This window comes from Lingula anatina, chromosome 5 (genome assembly GCF_051362555.1).
Source record: "Lingula anatina isolate TDL-2025a chromosome 5, LinAna3.0, whole genome shotgun sequence".
Classification (NCBI taxonomy): Eukaryota; Metazoa; Brachiopoda; class Lingulata; order Lingulida; family Lingulidae; genus Lingula; species Lingula anatina.
Genome location: NC_141771.1, coordinates 25,455,940 through 25,475,033, shown reverse-complemented (window position 1 = coordinate 25,475,033; position 19,094 = coordinate 25,455,940). Strand labels below are relative to the sequence as shown.

Genomic DNA, 19,094 nt, shown 5'->3' with positions numbered 1-19,094 from the left:
TGGAGTAGTGTCTGTAGTCCTGTGTCATGGGGAAGTGGACATCATCTGGTGACTGTCCCACAGAGAGACGGACAGCTGGAGTAGTGTCTGTGGTCCTGTGTCATGGGGAAGTGGACATCATCTGGTGACTGTCCCACAGAGAGACGGACAGCTGGAGTAGTGTCTGTAGTCCTGTGTCATGGGGAAGTGGACATCATCTGGTGACTGTCCCACAGAGAGACGGACAGCTGGAGTAGTGTCTGTGGTCCTGTGTCATGGGGAAGTGGACATCATCTGGTGACTGTCCCACAGAGAGACGGACAACTGGAGTAGTGTCTGTAGTCCTGTGTCATGGGGAAGTGAACATCATCTGGTGACTGTCCCACAGAGAGACGGACAGCTGGAGTAGTGTCTGTAGTCCTGTGTCATGGGGAAGTGGACATCATCTGGTGACTGTCCCACAGAGAGACGGACAACTGGAGTAGTGTCTGTAGTCCTGTGTCATGGGGAAGTGGACATCATCTGGTGACTGTCCCACAGAGAGACGGACAACTGGAGTAGTGTCTGTAGTCCTGTGTCATGGGGAAGTGAACATCATCTGGTGACTGTCCCACAGAGAGACGGACAGCTGGAGTAGTGTCTGTAGTCCTGTGTCATGGGGAAGTGGACATCATCTGGTGACTGTCCCACAGAGAGACAGGTCGCCTTTCTATAGGTCCCTCACATAAGTTTTCGTATTTCTTTGCCAGGTTAACGACAAGGGTAATGGGGAACCTTTAAATTTTATATAGATGGAGCTACCTAGTCATGGTATAGAATTCGGAGTTAGAATAAAACACATTATTCTTTTCCCATAGATCAACTGCGACAAACGGAGAGCTTTGATCTCAACAACTTGAATGGAGTATGCGTGTCAAATTATTTATGTGAATATTTGCAACGTTTTTTCGTCACAAAATCACAGACTCATCGACTTGTGTGTAAACGATCGACGTTATAAGCTGTTAATGGAAAGTGTAAGCGTTTGTCTCTACTTGACGTTGAGATATTCCTGTACAAATGAAAAATCAAGTTCATTTAAGTTTGAGAAAACGAAGACATTACGAAGCAAAGTTTCAAGAACAACAAGACGAAGCATTGCAGTACATGACCAACCAGTGACATACGTATATCTGGAATTGATGAATTTCCATTTAAAAATAATACATAAACAATACATACTGCATCCCCCGTTTATTTTTTATTTTAACTTTGATAACCCTTCATTTATACAGTAATATTTCTGAACTACCTTGCTAACGAGCAAGCAATTTGGGATTACCATGTGATATTGTATGTCTTGGTACAATGAGATACACGTTTCTACTTTATTGCCATCTTGTCACACCGTGTCACATCGTGTTGTTATTGCCAGTACTGAACAAAACCCTGAACCACAATACAAGTCATTTGATACCACGTCAACAGACCGCTACATACACGCTACATCTACATACAGACACGGAGAGGATATTTTAACACAAGTTTACATTCCTCATGAACCTTGAATGGTATCCATAGCAACCTACCCAGGGGCATGGAAGGCACACCTATCTTCTAGAGATATTAACAACATTTTACAAAAGACCTTAGTTCAGGTAAACTGATTTCAACTTGATGTGGTTCCTTTTCAAACTGCCTCCTAAATTACTGACATTTACATCATATTTCTTTTTCTTTGCAGAAGTGATTTATTTGCGTTGCTCTCTCGTCACAAATCACATTTTGTAATAAGGGAAGATATATTGTGAGCGGCAATTTCCTCTGACATTTGTCAAACAATGAGAGGACGTTAAGTGAAATGACGGTGGGGCGTCTTGTATCCAGCACTGAACAAAGGCTGTTATGTGACATCTTACAATGTTCCTTAAAGAAGACTGACACAATATTTCTAATGTAGGGCACTTCTACAAAGCCTGCATCACTAATCCCTATGTACACTTCTTTGCTATTCTATTAGGTAATTGTATTCTACTGGAAAACGAAAACATTTGGAAATTGACTTAAGGGAACCAATAGCTTTCCCCGTAGGCCTGATAATTATTTATCTCTATACAATCTCTGTAATATCTACATATGGCGGAGACAGAAATAGAGTCAGACTCTCCCCTGCTGAACGACATGGTGAAGTCGTGAAATTAGAACTGTAACTAGCTGAATCATAGTTCTACACCGTACCAAATGGCACTGTTGGCCCTCTAAAATACGAATTTTTTCGGGGCCTTTCAGCGCGCCCCGAGCCCCACGCCAAGGGGGGGGGGGGGTGAGGCTTCGCATCCGCTGACCCCCCTTCAAATAATCCTGGATCCACCCCTGTAAAGAGACAACGTCCGTGTCTTACTGGGCTCTAGTGACACTGTTCTCGTATATTAAAAGTCCATCACTCAACGTGACGAACGATGGGCAAATCACAGTTCTATTCCAGTACGTCCTGTTCATAAGTACCATTACCGCCATTCCACCTTACAGCTACAATAATAGGACTTGATTTAGTAGATATTCATTATCAAATCAAGTAAGCAGTAAACTAATCTGTATTCCCCCCAGTGCACTCATTGCTATTCATGGTATATTTACACAGGAGTTTGGACACGATTTTTTACATATGCCTAAGGTTACAGAATAGACCTGTATGTTTGAACTTATATAATGATTAGTTAAGCAGGAAAGGTCGATGCCAGACGATAAGACAGTGTTTATCCATGGATCATCTACGATAATTTTATGAGCTTATTTTTTTCTATCAAAATGTTCCGCTATATTTCCAGGCGTTGCAAAGAAGCATTAAACGAATAATAATTTTTTTTTTAAATGAGTTTCTGTTCATCTGTCAAGACATCTATTTCAGTCATAGAGCTGGGTAAATCTTAGTTTACTTCCGGTTCAGGGTGCAAACATCTTTTTAATGACAAATAAGTTGATGTTCGTCTCCTTCTTTTGAAATAAACCATCCCATGATAGCATTTGCCCATTAACACGGCGGTCTACACACATATATATATACGATTAGATCAAACAAGAATTGAGTTTTTTGTGTAAAAGCACATTACTCTAACGATCACTTTTTTGAACAAATGCGAAACAGAAAGGAATGGCATTAAAAAGTTACCCAGGTGGTCATGGCAGAAAATCATTATGTATTGAAAGGGTATCAGCCTTTTTGCACTGTTATTATAGCATTGATCTCTGGTTCAGTTCTGGGTTCAGCGTAAACAAAGGTTCTCATATGCATATGATCCCTGTTATCATTTAGTTTAGCTATAAACAGCAATATTCATACCGCCCTTTTACGGTGCCGTGAAGCTTGAAAAGGTCAACTGAGAATTCTCTCAGAATTCAGTACAGTGCAAACAATAATACCAGGCTTTACATGGCAGATTTTGTGAGCATTGCTCCAGAATATCCTTCCTATTCACGGCGGGTCCATTAGCTACAGATAGTTCGAGCCGCAAAGAGATGGTACAAACTTAATTAGAGTGCAAATTAATTCAGTTTTCTGCTGAAGTCTATGGGAGTTCGAGGAAGCGTCAGGGGTCATGCCAGCTGTAGGTGACTGTCCAGTGTGGTATTCAATTTTCTTTTTTATGTCATTAAATGGACTGCATATCAAACGCTGCAAACGCGTGTGCTGAGTGCCAAGTTTCACGGAGCGCCAGCTGTCATTTGATGGGTATTAATGCGAGTACGTCATAGACGTTACATTCACTTTCATGTGAAATACTTAGCTTAATAGTATTGAAATACAAAGACACTTTTAGAGCACACACTCTGTTTCTGTTGATTTATTCACCACCTCGCGCTCTCTACACATGGATGACTAAATTTTGATCTGCTGCTTTGCAAATTGGTGTGAGATAGTGAACGGTTTCTGACGTAACTAAGTCACATATTTCCATGAAAATTGTCAGGATTCGCCTGCAATCCATTGCCATTGTTTGGTCTTCAATTAATTTGTTTAGAAGATAAGACCCCTTCCCCCTGCAATTACGATGTTCCATTTAATAAAGGCATTACTTCGTCATTTGATTGATTAAATCTGAAGTAAGCCCTTAAGAAATGTCCTACACCACTTATTCCTATGGTAAAATAGTCGTTAAGACGGCGTTCTGTGCAGGAAAATCTGTTTGAAAGCAATAGTTCAGTTTTCGCCCTAAAAACGCTACTGTTGCGTCACCAGTCTGCGAATTCAGCCTGATGTATTATAATACGACAAAATTATCTTAGACTGTGTTCCCATACCTAGATCGATCTAACAGGATGGGTCCATCTCCACGGGATCTCTCGCTAAATTGTTTTCAGCTCAAGTGGCTTAGATGTCTGGGACGCCTACTAAAACTGCTAAACCCCCTGTCGGCTTCAGTAGGCGTGACAGACATTTAAACCGCCCAAGTTTATTGCAATTAAGCGAGAATCCCCTTGGAAATAGTTCGGTCCAAAGTTAGTACGATAGTGTCTGGGAATGTTCTCTTCGTGTTTATCTACACGTTATGAAAGCGGATCAGAAAAAGCCCAAACTTACCGTTCTTTCTTCAGTGACCCATTTTGTTATATATATAATGTCTATACTGTTTACATATCACAGATATCTGTCAATTTAGCAACCTAATGTTGGATCCAGTATTCTAAACGAAATGTTAGGTAAAAAAAAACACAATAATGCCCATCATCAACTATAAAGTAACAAATAGCGCAGAAGTACAAGGTTGTCAAGTTCATCAGAGGAAAAGCCCCCTTCTCTCTCTCTCTCCCTCCCTCCCTCCCTCCCTCTCTCCCTCCCTCTCTCTCTCCCTCCCTCCCTCCCTCCCTCCCTCTCTCCCTCCCTCCCTCCCTCCCTCTCTCTCTCTCCCTCCCTCCCTCCCTCTCTCTCTCTCTCTCTCCCTCCCTCCCTCCCTCTCTCTCTCTCTCTCCCTCTCTCTCTCTCCCTCTCTCCCTCCCTCCCTCCCTCTCTCCCTCCCTCCCTCTCTCTCTCTCTCCCTCCCTCTCTCTCTCTCTCTCCCTCCCTCTCTCTCTCTCTCTCCCTCCCTCTCTCCCTCCCTCCCTCCCTCCCTCTCTCCCTCCCTTCCTCCCTCTCTCTCTCTCTCTCTCCCTCCCTCCCTCCCTCTCTCTCTCTCTCTCCCTCTCTCTCTCTCTCTCTCCCTCCCTCTCTCCCTCCCTCCCTCCCTCCCTCTCTCCCTCCCTCCCTCCCCCTCTCTCTCTCTCTACCTCTCTCCCTCCCTCCCTCCCTCCCTCCCTCCCTCCCTCCCTCTCCCCCCTCCCTCCCTCTCTCTCTCTCTCTCTCTCTCTCTCTCTCTCTCTCTCTCTCTCTTCGGATAGAAAACCGCCATTAGTCCATGAGCCAAAGGCCAAAAAATCCAATTTGGCTGCACCCCCCGTCAGGCAAAGGTTTTATGATTGATTCTTGTAGTTTAGAACCTGAATTTTTCATTTCTGCTTGTTTCCGGCTTGAAAAAGTGTCCGTTTGTACCGGAAACAGGCCAAATCCAAGATGGCCGCCAGTAAATTCATGTGTCAACTGTAAATACAAAAATTGATTTAAAAGTTACTTAACAACTTAATATTATCAAAATTTGCACTGATCACAAGTACTTTGGCCTTCTTTGATTTTTCAGGCACTTTACATTTTTCAAGATGGCGACTGAATCCAAGATGGCGGCCATTTTCCTTACTTTTTGTGAAAAAATACAAATACCTTAATTTGAATTTTTTTTTATTAACCAAAAATTAGGAATATTTTACATGTTTTGATGTATATGAATAAGTTGAAGTCTATATTTTTAATTTTTACCAGTTAATTTATCACAAAATTGTACATTTCAACACAGATGGCTCTAATCCAAGATGGCCACCACATAAAATGGGCTTTTTGTTTTGATATGTCAACAAGCCTTTCTCAGTATAAAACATCTCAGACTACTTAATGGAGGATTTATTGCACAGGTCATGGTATGAAATGTATGACTGAATAATTTAAATTGTTTTGAGATTTTGTTCAGGGTATAAAAATCCAAAATGGCCGCCAATTTCTGGATTCAAAACATACATTATTTTGATTTGCATGTTAAAAAACATTAATTGAATAATAAGTAAATTAAAAACATTTATTTTTTGATAAATTTATCTGTATTGAAATTTCATTTTGCTTCTTAGACACTTTATTCAGCCAAAAAGTGGTTAATTTTTCTTCATTTATCATGATTCCAAGTTTGCCATTGATAAAAATGAACTGCACGCTACCCGTATGGACAATACCATATGTTATGAGCCTTACGTAAAAGGCTATTTCTGAGCCTTATTGTTCAAGTTATGGAATGGAATATATAACTGAATGATTCAAAATGCTTTTAGGCTTGTAGTTTAGGGTTGAAAAGTCCAAAATGGCCGTCAATTTCTGGATCCAAAACATACATTATTTTGATTTGCATGTTGAAAAACATCAAATTGGATAATTAGCAAATTAAAGATATTTATTTTTTGATAAATTTATCTGTATTGCAATCTCATTTTGCTTCTTGGACACTTCATTCTGTCAAAAAGTGATTATTTTTGCTTCATTTATCATGATTCCAAGTTGGCCATTGTTGAAAATGAACTGCAACTACCTGTGTGGACAATACCACGTTGAGAGCCTTACTAAATTGCGTACCCAGTATTTCTGTACTTTTTTGAACTCATTTTTAAATTACTTTTTATCCTAAATAACTTTTTCTTCGAATTATTTCAAAGAAACTTTCTCAGATTTTTACATTGCAATTAATATTCAAGATGGCTGCTATTACGTACATTAAATAATATTTAATATGCTTACTTATCTGATTCATTACTAATAATATATATATATAGAGAAATTAAAGAAACATTATTTTAAAACCACTGTGACGTATATCTTTAATGTATCTTTAACGTCCAGGCCTTTCTTGCTACTTTGACCATTCATATTTCCTTAAATTCATCATGTTTTACTTGATTGCCATAAATCAATGACGGCTACCAATGAAAAAGAGTTGGTTATAGTGAGTTGATTATGAACGAAAGCTTTATGTCTTTCTAGAGTTCAAATTGAATGTCTTTTTCATGCAATAATTCATCTACAGTATTGTTTAATTCAGTTCAAATTTCTGGAAGGCTACAGAATTGAACAAATGATCCCTTCTGATTTTTTGCCCATAAATTCTCTGTACGTAATGAGAAAAAATCAAACTGCAGTGAAAATGAATACAGAAGGCGTAATGTACATGTTTTTGATAAAACTGTATATATTGCAGACTCCTTTTTCCTATTTTGGTATGATTTCGAAGCTTTCTCTATTTAAAATATTTCAAATGTTTCAAATATGACAGGATATCCAAGATGGCAACCATACTACTATTAACTGTGAATTCTTACCATAAGCCATTCATGTAAATAAAAAAGTAAAAATAATCGAAATCAAATGTTAATTCTAAAAAGTTATACATTTAATTAATTTGATTGAATTCCAGTCTCCTTTTGCTAGTAAGTAATGGCCAAAAACATCAATAAAGTCAAGATGGGGTGTCACTGCAAATGATTTTCAAATAATGGGGCTGGGACAATCATTACGTCAAATATTTCTTGAATACATAATTCTAAAATGTTAAGACTTTATTAAGAAGTTTAATTTTTTTTATATTTTAAACCAGTTTAATGTCTACAATATTCAATATGGTCACCACTCAAGTTAAGAGTCTTATGCAGCAATGAATGTCTCAATTTGGTATCCATAGTCTTCTAACGTCGGATTCTTTCATGGCTCATCTTTTCCATGTTTTATAAGCAAGTTCTGTGTTAGAATCTACAAGCAAGGGAGGTGTTACAGGGTTTATGTCAGTATTTCATGGTGATTTTGCTTCAAAGTCTGTTCATTTTGTTGTAGCGAGTTGTTGACCTCTTTTAGTCTTTCTTTGAGAGACAATTAGATTTATTCTACTTTGCTCTAGATAATGTTTACTCCTTTGCCAGTGTCACTGTGTGGAATTAAACAGGCTGCTTTTGCAAGTTTCAGTCCTTAAGTCTCAACCATGGTCTTCCTCTGAGATTGCTACCCAAAACCAATTGGTCAAATAGTACAGGTGACAGCTGTTTTGGGATTTTGCTATGCAACATTCATCTAGTTCACATGTCCAAGTCAACTTAGTCTTCTTTAGCACAGAAATGCCTGTTTAAAACTTCTGTAATAGTTACTCTGGCTTGCCTGATGATGCCAAAGGTTGTGTGCAAACACCTTTGTTTTAAGAGAGTGAGCCTCTTGCCCTGTGTTCAGGTCTCTGATCCATATACACACATGTATGCGGGAGCTTAGTATGCATGCTTTATTACCTCTTCCGAGAAGGTCACATTTTCACCTTCGCTTGTCCATTTGTTATGGTTTCTCAGATTGTTATCAGCCTAACTCAAAAATTTCAGGATAGACTTAAATGAAGTGTTCAGGATAGGTCATTTTTTAGGCTAAAAGTAAGTAGATTTTGGTGGTGATCTATTTGTTAATTAGTTTATTAAGTGTTTCTCCAATGTTTGGATCTCCAAATATTTTTTCTCTCAACAGAATAATGTTGGATTTTAAAAGAATTCATGGAACATATTGAGCAGATTGAGCAGTACCTATCCGTGAAGTGCAAGAATTACCTGCACCTATATATACATTGTATCATAAACATCATCTGTCATGTTGTGCTTGAACTCCTTCATCGTCACTTACATGTGCCACACATCATTCACCATCAATGTACTTCACTTTGCAGCACCACTTCATGAGTTCCCTGAATGTATTATTATCCAGCACTGTTCTCTAAAGAGACAAAAGATGTTCTTGGAGATCCAGACATTTTCTTGCAACTTCTTTGCTGGTCTTACACCCCATTTCCATAGATTTTTAGATCGATCTATCCCTGTGGGGAGTCTCACTAGATTACTGTCAGCTTGGCCGGCTTAAGCGTCTGTCCCGCCTACTAAAAGCTGTAAGGGGGTAATTAACTATGGTGCCCGCTAGGCTGGCTGCAATTTAGCGTGAACCCCCAGGGAGTTAGGTCGATCTAAATCTTAATCTCTAGATCGATCTAAATCTCTGGGAAAGCACCCTTAGTTTATGATTGTGATTGCTTCCCGGATTTATACATATAGAATAATGCTACAGCTGCATGTTATCCATCCCTTTTTTTCAGATAAATTAAAGATTTTACCTTTTGGTTGCTTGAGATTAGGATAATTCTGATTCTTCTTTACGATCAACACCTAGCAGAATGTGAGAAATCTTATCACTACTACTAGTAAGTCCCTTTTTTGACTGAGATCCTGGCTCTTTCGTCAAGCTTGACAGGGAAATTTCAACAAGAAATGTACCAGTAACCCAAGTCCATTTGAAATGTAACAATAGAAGTGCTATCATATGAAAATTAAATTTTACAGCCCCCCCCCCCCCCCCCATATAACAAACTATTGATCCTTAAGTTGTAAATGATGTACGTCACTCTTGTTAGGGCATTTTGGGCATGCATTTTGTCTGCAATATTGAAAATTGTCATTTTACTAACCTATATAGTTGCTGCTGAAAAAAATTGCTGTCCCTTGTGTGTTATGCATCAATTTCTGTTCAAGAAAACGGCAAAGCATTTGAGATGCACTCAACCTTATTAAGCACAAGCATATATATATATATATATATATATATATATATATATATATATATATATATGCATGTATAAAATTACGACTCAACAGTGTGTTTTCATCCATGTTTACCTAAAATTCATTTTTGTTGGTGGCCATCTTGGATTTTTTTGATGATTGGAGCTTAGATAATTACTTTTTGGAAAAATAAGATTCTAAACGGTAAAAGGACACTGCAGTTTATCAAAATATAGTCTTTAATCATTTGCCCATCATTCAATTTGATGCTTTTCAACATGCAAATCAAAATGTCGTTTGTTTTGAATCCAGAAATTGACGGCCATTTTGGACTTTTCAACCCTAAACTACAAGCCTAAAAGCATTTTGAATCATTCAGTTATTTATTCCATTCCATACTTCAACAATAAAGCTCAGAAATAGCCTTTTACGTAAGGCTCATAACATATGGTATTGTCCATACGGGTAGCGTGCAGTTCATTTTTATCAATGGCAAACTTGGAATCATGATAAATGAAGAAAAATTAACCACTTTTTTTACAGAATAAAGTGTCCAAGAAGCAAAATGAGATTGCAATACAGATAAATTTATCTAAAAATAAATATTTTTAATTTGCTAATTATTCAATTTAATGTTTTTTAACATGCAAATCAAAATAATGTATGTTTTGAATCCAGAAATTGGCGGCCATTTTGGATTTTTATACCCTGAACAAAATCTCAAAACAATTTAAATTATTCAGTCATACATATCATACCATGACCTGTGCAATAAATCCTCCATTAAGTAGTCTGAGATGTTTTATACTGAGAAACTCTTGTTGACATATCAAAACAAATAGCCCATTTTATGTGGGGGCCATCTTGGATTAGAGCCATCTGTGTTCAAATGTACAATTTTGTGATAAATTATCTGGTAAAAATTAAAAATATAGACTTCAACTTATTCAAATACATCAAAACATGTAACATATTCCTAATTTTTGGTTAATAAAAAAAAATTCAAATTTAGGTATTTGTATTTTTTCACAAAAAGTAAGGAAAATGGCCGCCATCTTGGATTCAGTCGCCATCTTGAAAAATGTAAAGTGCCTGAAAAATCAAAGAAGGCCAAAGTACTTGTGATCAGTGCAAATTTTGATATTAAGTTGTTAAGTAACTTTTAAATCAATTTTTGTATTTACAGTTGACACATGAATTTACTGGCGGCCATCTTGGATTTGGCCTGTTTCCGGTACAAACGGACACTTTTTCAAGCCGGAAACAAGCAGAAATGAAAAATTCAGGTTCTAAACTACAAGAATCAATCATAAAACCTTTGCCTGACGGGGGGTGCAGCCAAATCCTTAAATAAGGCCTTTTTTCAATTTGGCTCATGGACTACATATAAGAACTAAAGTTTGTATCTTGCAGCCCGTTGAATAATCGTCTATATAATCTGACTACTTATAGTGATTCTGGAGTAAATACAGAAATCATTTCGAGCACAAACCGCCATATAAGAACTAAAGTTTGTATCTTGCAGCCCATTTAATAATGGTCTATAAAATCTGTCTACTTATAGTGGCTCTGAAGCAAATACAGAAATCATTTGCCATGAACCGCCATATAAGAACTAAAGCTTATATCTTGCAGCATTGAATAATGGCCTATAATCTGTCTTGTAAACCTTTCAAGATTCGCGAAGACTGCAAAGTTGGTATTCTGTTAAAGCAGACAATTACACGATGATGTTTTGTAACACGCTTGTTGAAATAAAGGTACGAATGAACTGCAGCTTTCACTGGACACCAAGTACACTGCCAAGTAGCACGTAAAGAAAGAAAAGAAGAAACTTCCGGAGAAAGTACAGGTAAACCGTGCTATAGTCTGTAGTTATTCATTCCCCAACTGAAATGATATTCTCATATAAAATATCGCGGATAATAATCGTAAGATTGATGATATAAATTGAGCGGAAATTGTTGTATGTTATTGAAATCACTACATAATCTAATTAACGTGATGATCGTGGTAAAGACGAGATGAGTCTGGCCTCTAGACCTTGGAGCACGTGACAGTTCTGGACTTAATCTTAAAGGGATAATAGGACAACAACTGTTCATTTTGGCCAAAAAATGAATTTTCCTGGGGTGAACAACAATTTTCCCATTCTTACCAATGGTTAATGAATCCATTTGTACATTCAAATTTAGTCCTTTTTTATTTTATTTTATTTTATTTTTTTTTTTTTTTTGTAGAAAGTTAACTTTTTTGTAATAATTTCTTAAGAGATTATAACAGACTATAGACATCTATGTAGGTCACATGGTCGGGGACGAGTATAGATTTCAGAACATTTGCTTGAAATGCCATTTTCGGTGGTGAAATATAATATTTTATATTTCCTTGGGTTGTTTACAATGTTTTTATTGTGAAATATAGATTTCATACGAAGAGTTATTATCCCTTAAAATCATAATTTCCACGCAGTGTGCAGGTATCACCTAAACGCGACAGCAATTCTACTGCAATCTGGTTCCTTTCAATGGTAAGAAGGCGTGGAACAAACGCTCATACGTCCCTGTCTTGGTCACTGTGTCCCTCTCTGTCCCTCTCTGTCTCCGTGGCGTGACAAGCACAGGTATCTGCCACCGCTACTAACAGCTCAAGCCGGCGTCTGTACAAATAGGTCAGGAAATTGATCTGCAAGACCTGTTTAAGATTGATATGTTCGAAACGTTGGGATGGAATTCCTTGTGATTACAGAAACATTAAAATTAGATATTGAGAGAGAGAGAGAGAGAAGAGAAGAGGGAGGGAGGGAGGGAGGGCATAAAGTGGTGATGTTACTGCACGTTCTCAGCCAGCGTTTATCATATTTAATAAGCTGCTCGTTTTTCCATGGCCACGCGTTGCTGTCCAAAACATTTCTAAACGAGATACACGGTCACGATATTAATAATCTTGATAATAGCTTGATCGCAAGACGTTTTGAATTATGTTATAATCACTATTTCTCAGGTATAAAGCCTATAGTGGTGGTTACCATGGCAACTGGTTATAACATGACCATTCTCTTTCAGATTTTAAATATTCTGTGATACTGCGTGGTCTCTGTTTTGTAAAGTCCGAGCATTTGAACGCTATAAGCTTTAATTGTAAAAACGGTTCAAGACCGCATGGGGAATGCTATATGCTTTGTTACTACTTTAATCATTAGTTGAAAAATCGAAATATACTGTTACTAGTCGTTTGTATAAACCCAAGATCAACCTGTGTAACCGCACATTCAGTTAGTTTTTTTTTCTTAAGTGTATGTCTTTACACTTTAAGCTGACCAACTTGAGGAAGGGCACGCAGCCGAGTTCAAGGCTTGAGTAGGAGAAGAGATTTTCCGGTCAAATGGACAGTTCTTTGGATCCGCCATAACCCCCCCCCCTGTTTGTGGTCCATTGTTTACATCGTAGTTACACTTCACAGCGTTCACAGCTGCATTAAAAGCCTTCATGGAACATACCACAGTAGAGAGAACATGGGCATTGTTTATTGTAGGGTACAACCAGATTAAACCGGGAATATTGCCATTGTTCAAGCCGAGTTAAATGACAACACTAATACATGGAGGAGTTGAATTATCACGTTACCGAAATTATCTACAAAACATGATCTAAAAATAATCTTAGAAACCTTCATTTAGACCGCACTTTATGTGTAGGACCTATATCTGTGTTGCTATATTTTAGGACCAAATTGCTTTAGTAATTAAGTGGGTAACGTTGGCAGCTACACAGCAAACAAAAACTGTTCTTGTTGGTTTTATCTGTAATGTTTGCTTTGCCGAGTCACAAAGAATGTGGTTTTACTGTATTACTTAATGTCCCCTGGGGCTTATGAGCTGTTGTGGGGTTCTTACAGCGTTTTGCGTTTTGTGTCGAAATTGGAACAGGAGTTAATGTTTTCAATGGTGATTCTCTTAGACCGTAGCTCAACAATTACCTTAACGTTTATTTTAAACATTGATGCCAGAGTTTGGACATTCTGATTGCAAAAATTACTGAATACTGTGATTTAACGTTGTCATTTTTCAATGATATAATACCTAATTATTCTCTATCACTTCGTAACCAAACAAACCAGCGCCCACAGCATGATAACGTTGCTCTCGCCATCTTGACAAGAACATCATAAAATCCAGTGGGACTACTCAGACACCACATAGATATCTGTCCCTTCACGTGTGCATCTCTCTCAATAATGCTGCGTTCCCTGCAGCGATTGATTCATGAGCGCAGTAAGCAGGTGATTGTTTTAGCGGGAAACAGGTGCTTAACTGCTTAATGACGCTGAGAGGATATAGCACGGGAGATACGGTTTGTGTAAATAAGTTTTTTTTTTATTGCACGCGATACAGCCTGCGTGTCCCTCGCATTCTTAGCACTTGACAAAGAGGCTTAATTATGTAGCACTTACAGAATTTGGTACAAAATCTCCTGGTTTTAATCAACTGAAATTCCAACTCTAACAGTAAGATTAGTGTATGGAAGATATACCCAGATCGACATTTAGAAAGGGCTGTACATGTTTTGTACAATTAAATTTATCTGGTTTCTGCATCACAGGGGAATCTGCAGTTCCGGGCACTGGATCCTGTGTCATATGGTACTCTTTGCTACCAGACACCGGATCCTGTTTCACAGGGGCTTTATTAGAAACATACAACGGATCCTGTGTCACAGGGGCTTTATTAGTAACAGACACCGGATCATGTGTCACAGGGGCTTTATTAGAAACAGACACCGGATCCTGTGTCGCAGAGGTTTTATTAGTAACAGACAACGGATCCTGTGTCACAGAGACTTTATTAGAAACCGACACCGGATCCTGTGTCGCAGGGGTTTTATTAGTAACAGACACCGGACCCTGTGTCGCAGGGGTTTTATTAGTAACAGACACCGGACCCTGTGTCACAGGGGCTTTATTAGTAACAGACACCGTATCCTGTGTTACAGGGGCTTTATTAGTAACAGAGGCCGGATCCTGTGTCTCATGGGCTTTATTAGTAACAGACACCGGATCCTGTGTCACATGGGCTTTATTAGTAACAGACACCGGATTCTGTGTCACATGGGCTTATTAGTAACAGACACCGGATCCTGTGTCACAGGGGCTTTATTAGAAACAGACACCGGATCCTGTGTCACAGGGGCTTTATTAGTAACAGACACCGGATCCTGTGTCACAGGGGCTTTATTAGTAACAGACACCGGATCCTGTGTCACAGGGGCTTTATTAGAAACAGACACCGGATCCTGTGTCACAGGGGCTTTATTAGTAACAGACACCGGATCCTGTGTCACAGAGGTCGCTATAACTACCAGACACTGGATCCTGTGTCACAGGGAATCTTTAGTACCATGCGGACACCGGATCCTGTGTCACAAAATCTGATGTTAAGATGAGAGACGGTGCACCTAGGTGATGAGGAGATAAATGTAGAATTTGTACATAAATACTTCCACTTTAAGTTTTAACGTGCATTGCATGGCTTCGATAACCAAGTTGAATTTTCTTTTATTCCATAAACTTGATTATATTTCTTTCAAAGAAAGCTTCCAATCCTATTAAGTTTGATTTTTCTGTTTTCCTGACTCTACAAAATTATCCACATTTCATTCTGAAAGGGAATGAGGTCAATTGACCAAAAGATCTTTTGCGAGACAGAAAAAAAGATTGATATGCAAGTAGATGTGTATATGCAGTTTCCATCGCATTGATTCTTGGTGTAATGCGCCATGATATTAGTGTCATGTTGATAGTACAGCGTCAGTGCTTGTCACGCTATCTCTTCAACTCAGGGACTATACACGGTGCACACGTACACCCCTGACGATGCTATTTGTGCATTAATTTGGTGTGACATTTGACAGAGTCTTCTCAGTTTTATAGTCATATTTCTTCTAAGAAAATCACTGTTAAACAACAGGTTTGAGGGGATGCATGTTTTCAATTTGAATTAATGATTTAGAATGTAGATATCGAGACCGCGTTTTTTTTTTTTTCTCATTAGATACAGCCACAGAGATCGGGGACATTGTTCCTTACATTCTGGAGGCGGAGGTATTCTTAGTAGAGTCTATTTAATGGCAGTTATTGCAGTATATGGAAGCAACCACACGTCAAAGGAACACCTTGCAAGCCCAATTTTATTCATACTTAAGACACCAATCTCATTGTTGTATAAACTTTCCCCATGATTACACTGTACTTTTCGTGGAACTGATTTGATATGTGGTGTTCTGTACGTTAATAACACGTTATCTTTGAACTGTTATTGTTACATTTCTGTATATATATCTCTGACTGCGTCCCTGTATTTTCAGTGTGCTCAAGGACCTCGGGTGACAACTACCGGCTGGACAACCTGAGAAGCCAGGCAAGTGTCTGATTGGTCTATTGGTAAGCACCACTCGGGATAGAAAACACAGACATTACTCTTGTATGTGCCCTGCCTACTCTAAACAGAAGTACGACCATATCGACCATCACTACAATATACTGGGATGTTTTATTTCATATTTCATAAATGTCAACTGTGCCACTGCCCCTGGAGTAGAGTGCGGTTCTTCACAGACAGCGATGACGAGCTCGGAATATAAGAATAAAACAGTGAGTTTGCTCAACTTATAAGACAGACATGGTACAGCGTCACATATTCTGTCACCTACAGAGGAAAAACTAACAGTAATTACCAGGATCAAATCAGTCTTGTGCACCACAGTAAATTTGATAGTCTGCAACAAGTAATTCTCAGTTGAACTCTTCAGGCTGGCGTTAACCACGTCTCCCTCATAATTAATCATTGATAGTCTGCAACAAGTAATTCTCAGTTGAACTCTTCAGGCTGGCGTTAACCACGGCTCCCTCATAATTAAACAACAATAATTTATTACAGTTCCTAGCATACTGGACAAAATATCTAAAATACGAAGTCCATGTCTACGCTCCATGGGGTTACTACTCTTGTGTACCTTCGTCGCTGGAGAAAAATTAAGAAGAATAGAAACATACCACTGATTTTAAGACTGCGTGTTTCGTTTCTCGATTTTGTGGGAAGAAGAAAGCAGACACTCAAAAACAAGTGATTATATCTATGGAGGACCCGCGTTGTCTCTCTAGAAAATGGAACTGTGTAGCTAGAGCAATGAAAGCGTGATTGTAAAACGTTCTTTCTTTCAGAGCGAATTTCAAATTTAGCAGTAGTAGCTCACAGCCTGACATCAGTGGCCAAGAGCCAATGTATTCAATAGTTAACAAAATGAAGTGAGGTCAACACGATGGAATAGAGGACGGTTTAACCTTACTTCGATCGGACAAGACAACTATTGGCGTTTCAATGGCGTATGAGGAGGACGAGATATATCTGGTCGGATTTTGGAACGACACAGAATTCGGCAATATAACGGATTACATGAATTTTGATTACTATGACATCAACTATAGATTTCAGCTCCTGGCACAAAAACCGTACAAAATAATTGCTCTTATTCTGTGCTTTCTCTCCTTCATCTTCAACTCCACGGGCTTAATAGGTATAGCGCACGTGAAGAAGCGCCTTAACCCGCGACTCCTGTTTTTCGTCAGTCTTGGCTTCTCTGATATCTTCGTCAGTCTCAGCACGCTCCTCCACATCGTGAGCCGCGTGGTGAACCCTCCGATACTGACCAGTGTCTACGCCATGTGCTCTTGGCTGGTGGTCCGCGGCCTCATCTGTACCGCTAACGTTATATCACTCCTCAACCTGTTTGGGATGGCCATCATCCACTTTCTGGCCATCAAGAAACCCCTGAGATACCGGACCTCCATCACCACCACGCACGCCAAGTGGATGCTGGGGATATTCTGGCTGTTCTCGTTCCTGGTGGGGTACTCAGACCTGCTCATTGGCTTGGTGGACTACCACGTAAAGGACGACACCACAGATAATTACTGTCAGCACACCATTTTTAACCATTTCCATTCCCAACAGATAATGTTCGCGATAGCGTTCGTTTGTTTCGTTGTGATGGCGTACCTGTACGGGAGGATATTTCATCAGATGAAGGTGCACAGGTCGTTTGCACGTGAAGACGACACCCTGTTTCATTCTCAAGGTCACTGTTGGCCTCTGCAGCACACGTATCGTAACAACCGCAAGGCTATACGAACCACCTTGCTCATCTTCGGCACCTTCTTCGTGTGCTGGATGCCGCTGACTATGTTTGAGCTCGTTATGCTGATACGAGCCAAGCAGGGGCTAATAGACAGCGAGTCTGTGCCTACCTTACTCATCGCGGGGGAATACCTTCATGACGTCTTGCTGCTCAACTCAGTCTGTGATCCGGCCATCTACATCATGAGGGTGCGAGACGTCCGCGCTGGCTTCGAGCGCTTTAAGAGACGCTGCTGCCGGTGTTTAAGCCACATCTGGTGGCTGTTGGTGACAGTTGGAAACACGCGGTCAGACCCCCCTGTGGCACTGTCAGCCCTGAACACAGACAGGTCGTCCAGTAATAACCTCCGTGTTCCACACGAACTTATAGAGTCTCTATAGGGATAACATGATAGCGTGATCTGCGGGAAGGGTTGGTTAACCCGGCTGTAGCAAACTCAAGCCAAAGTAAGCAGGAAAGGGCGTGGATCACATGGCGGAATAGTCCTATTCTGGTGCGAAGGACTTTCACTTGCGCAAAAGAAGTGCAAATGATAATTCTTGGCTATATGGAATTTCAAGCTCAATGATGGTGTATTGTTTGGAAGAGGTCGGGCTACAGGCGGCCTACTTTCGCTTTTAGGCTTCGGGTGTGAAATGATCAACTTTTCATTTCTAAACGTATCGGAGAAAATATTGAATAACATTTTAATTCAATAAATGGAACTGCTACTAGGAAAACAAGGTACATAAATGTTTTTTTCAATCATTGCCGTATTTGAGAAAAATCCAGTACATATATGCCTATTGTTATTATGCACGATTAGTTCTGTATTTGCGTTTCACCTGTAATTTATTATACATATTGCTCATTTTGTGATATCCATCGTAAAAGCATGGTGAAAACAATGGTGCTATGTCAGTCGCTTTAATTGTTTTATACAAAGTCATATTTTGTATACAAAGTGAATTTATAAAAAATACTGTCTTATTGAGTTTTGTTATTAGATGTTTATTATTCATATATAAAAATATTAAACATATTTGATAGAATATTATTCAGTCAAAATCACTATTATTGTCGTATATATGTTGTATGAAATGTATTCACTCGATGCGGGCACTGACAACGCCCATGTGGTCGAAAGTAAAAGACATCTGGTGTGGATGCCCGCGGTAGATGTACCCTAAGAATACATGTCGATTATGTCTTCTATCCCATTGAAGAACTACACACCGTCCTCACCAACACAGTAATGGCAGTTCT

At 39.1% G+C, this 19,094-nt stretch overlaps 1 protein-coding gene across 2 annotated transcripts in view; it reads left to right on the top strand.

The window, feature by feature from the left end:
- The window catches only part of LOC106162292 (adenosine receptor A2b-like), a 27,016-nt gene extending 8,141 nt beyond the window's left edge, over positions 1-18,875 (top strand). The window contains exons 2-3 of one of the 2 annotated variants that reach the window (XM_087012713.1): positions 16,020-16,305; positions 16,592-18,875. In XM_087012713.1, the coding sequence (XP_086868839.1) occupies positions 17,033-18,229 (1,197 nt within the window). In that variant the 5' untranslated portion in view covers positions 16,020-16,305; positions 16,592-17,032 and the 3' untranslated portion in view covers positions 18,230-18,875. Of the gene's footprint in view, positions 1-16,019 lie in introns of both variants that reach the window. The other variant, XM_087012711.1, reaches the window with a different exon arrangement.
- Positions 18,876-19,094: the final 219 nt, after the last annotated feature.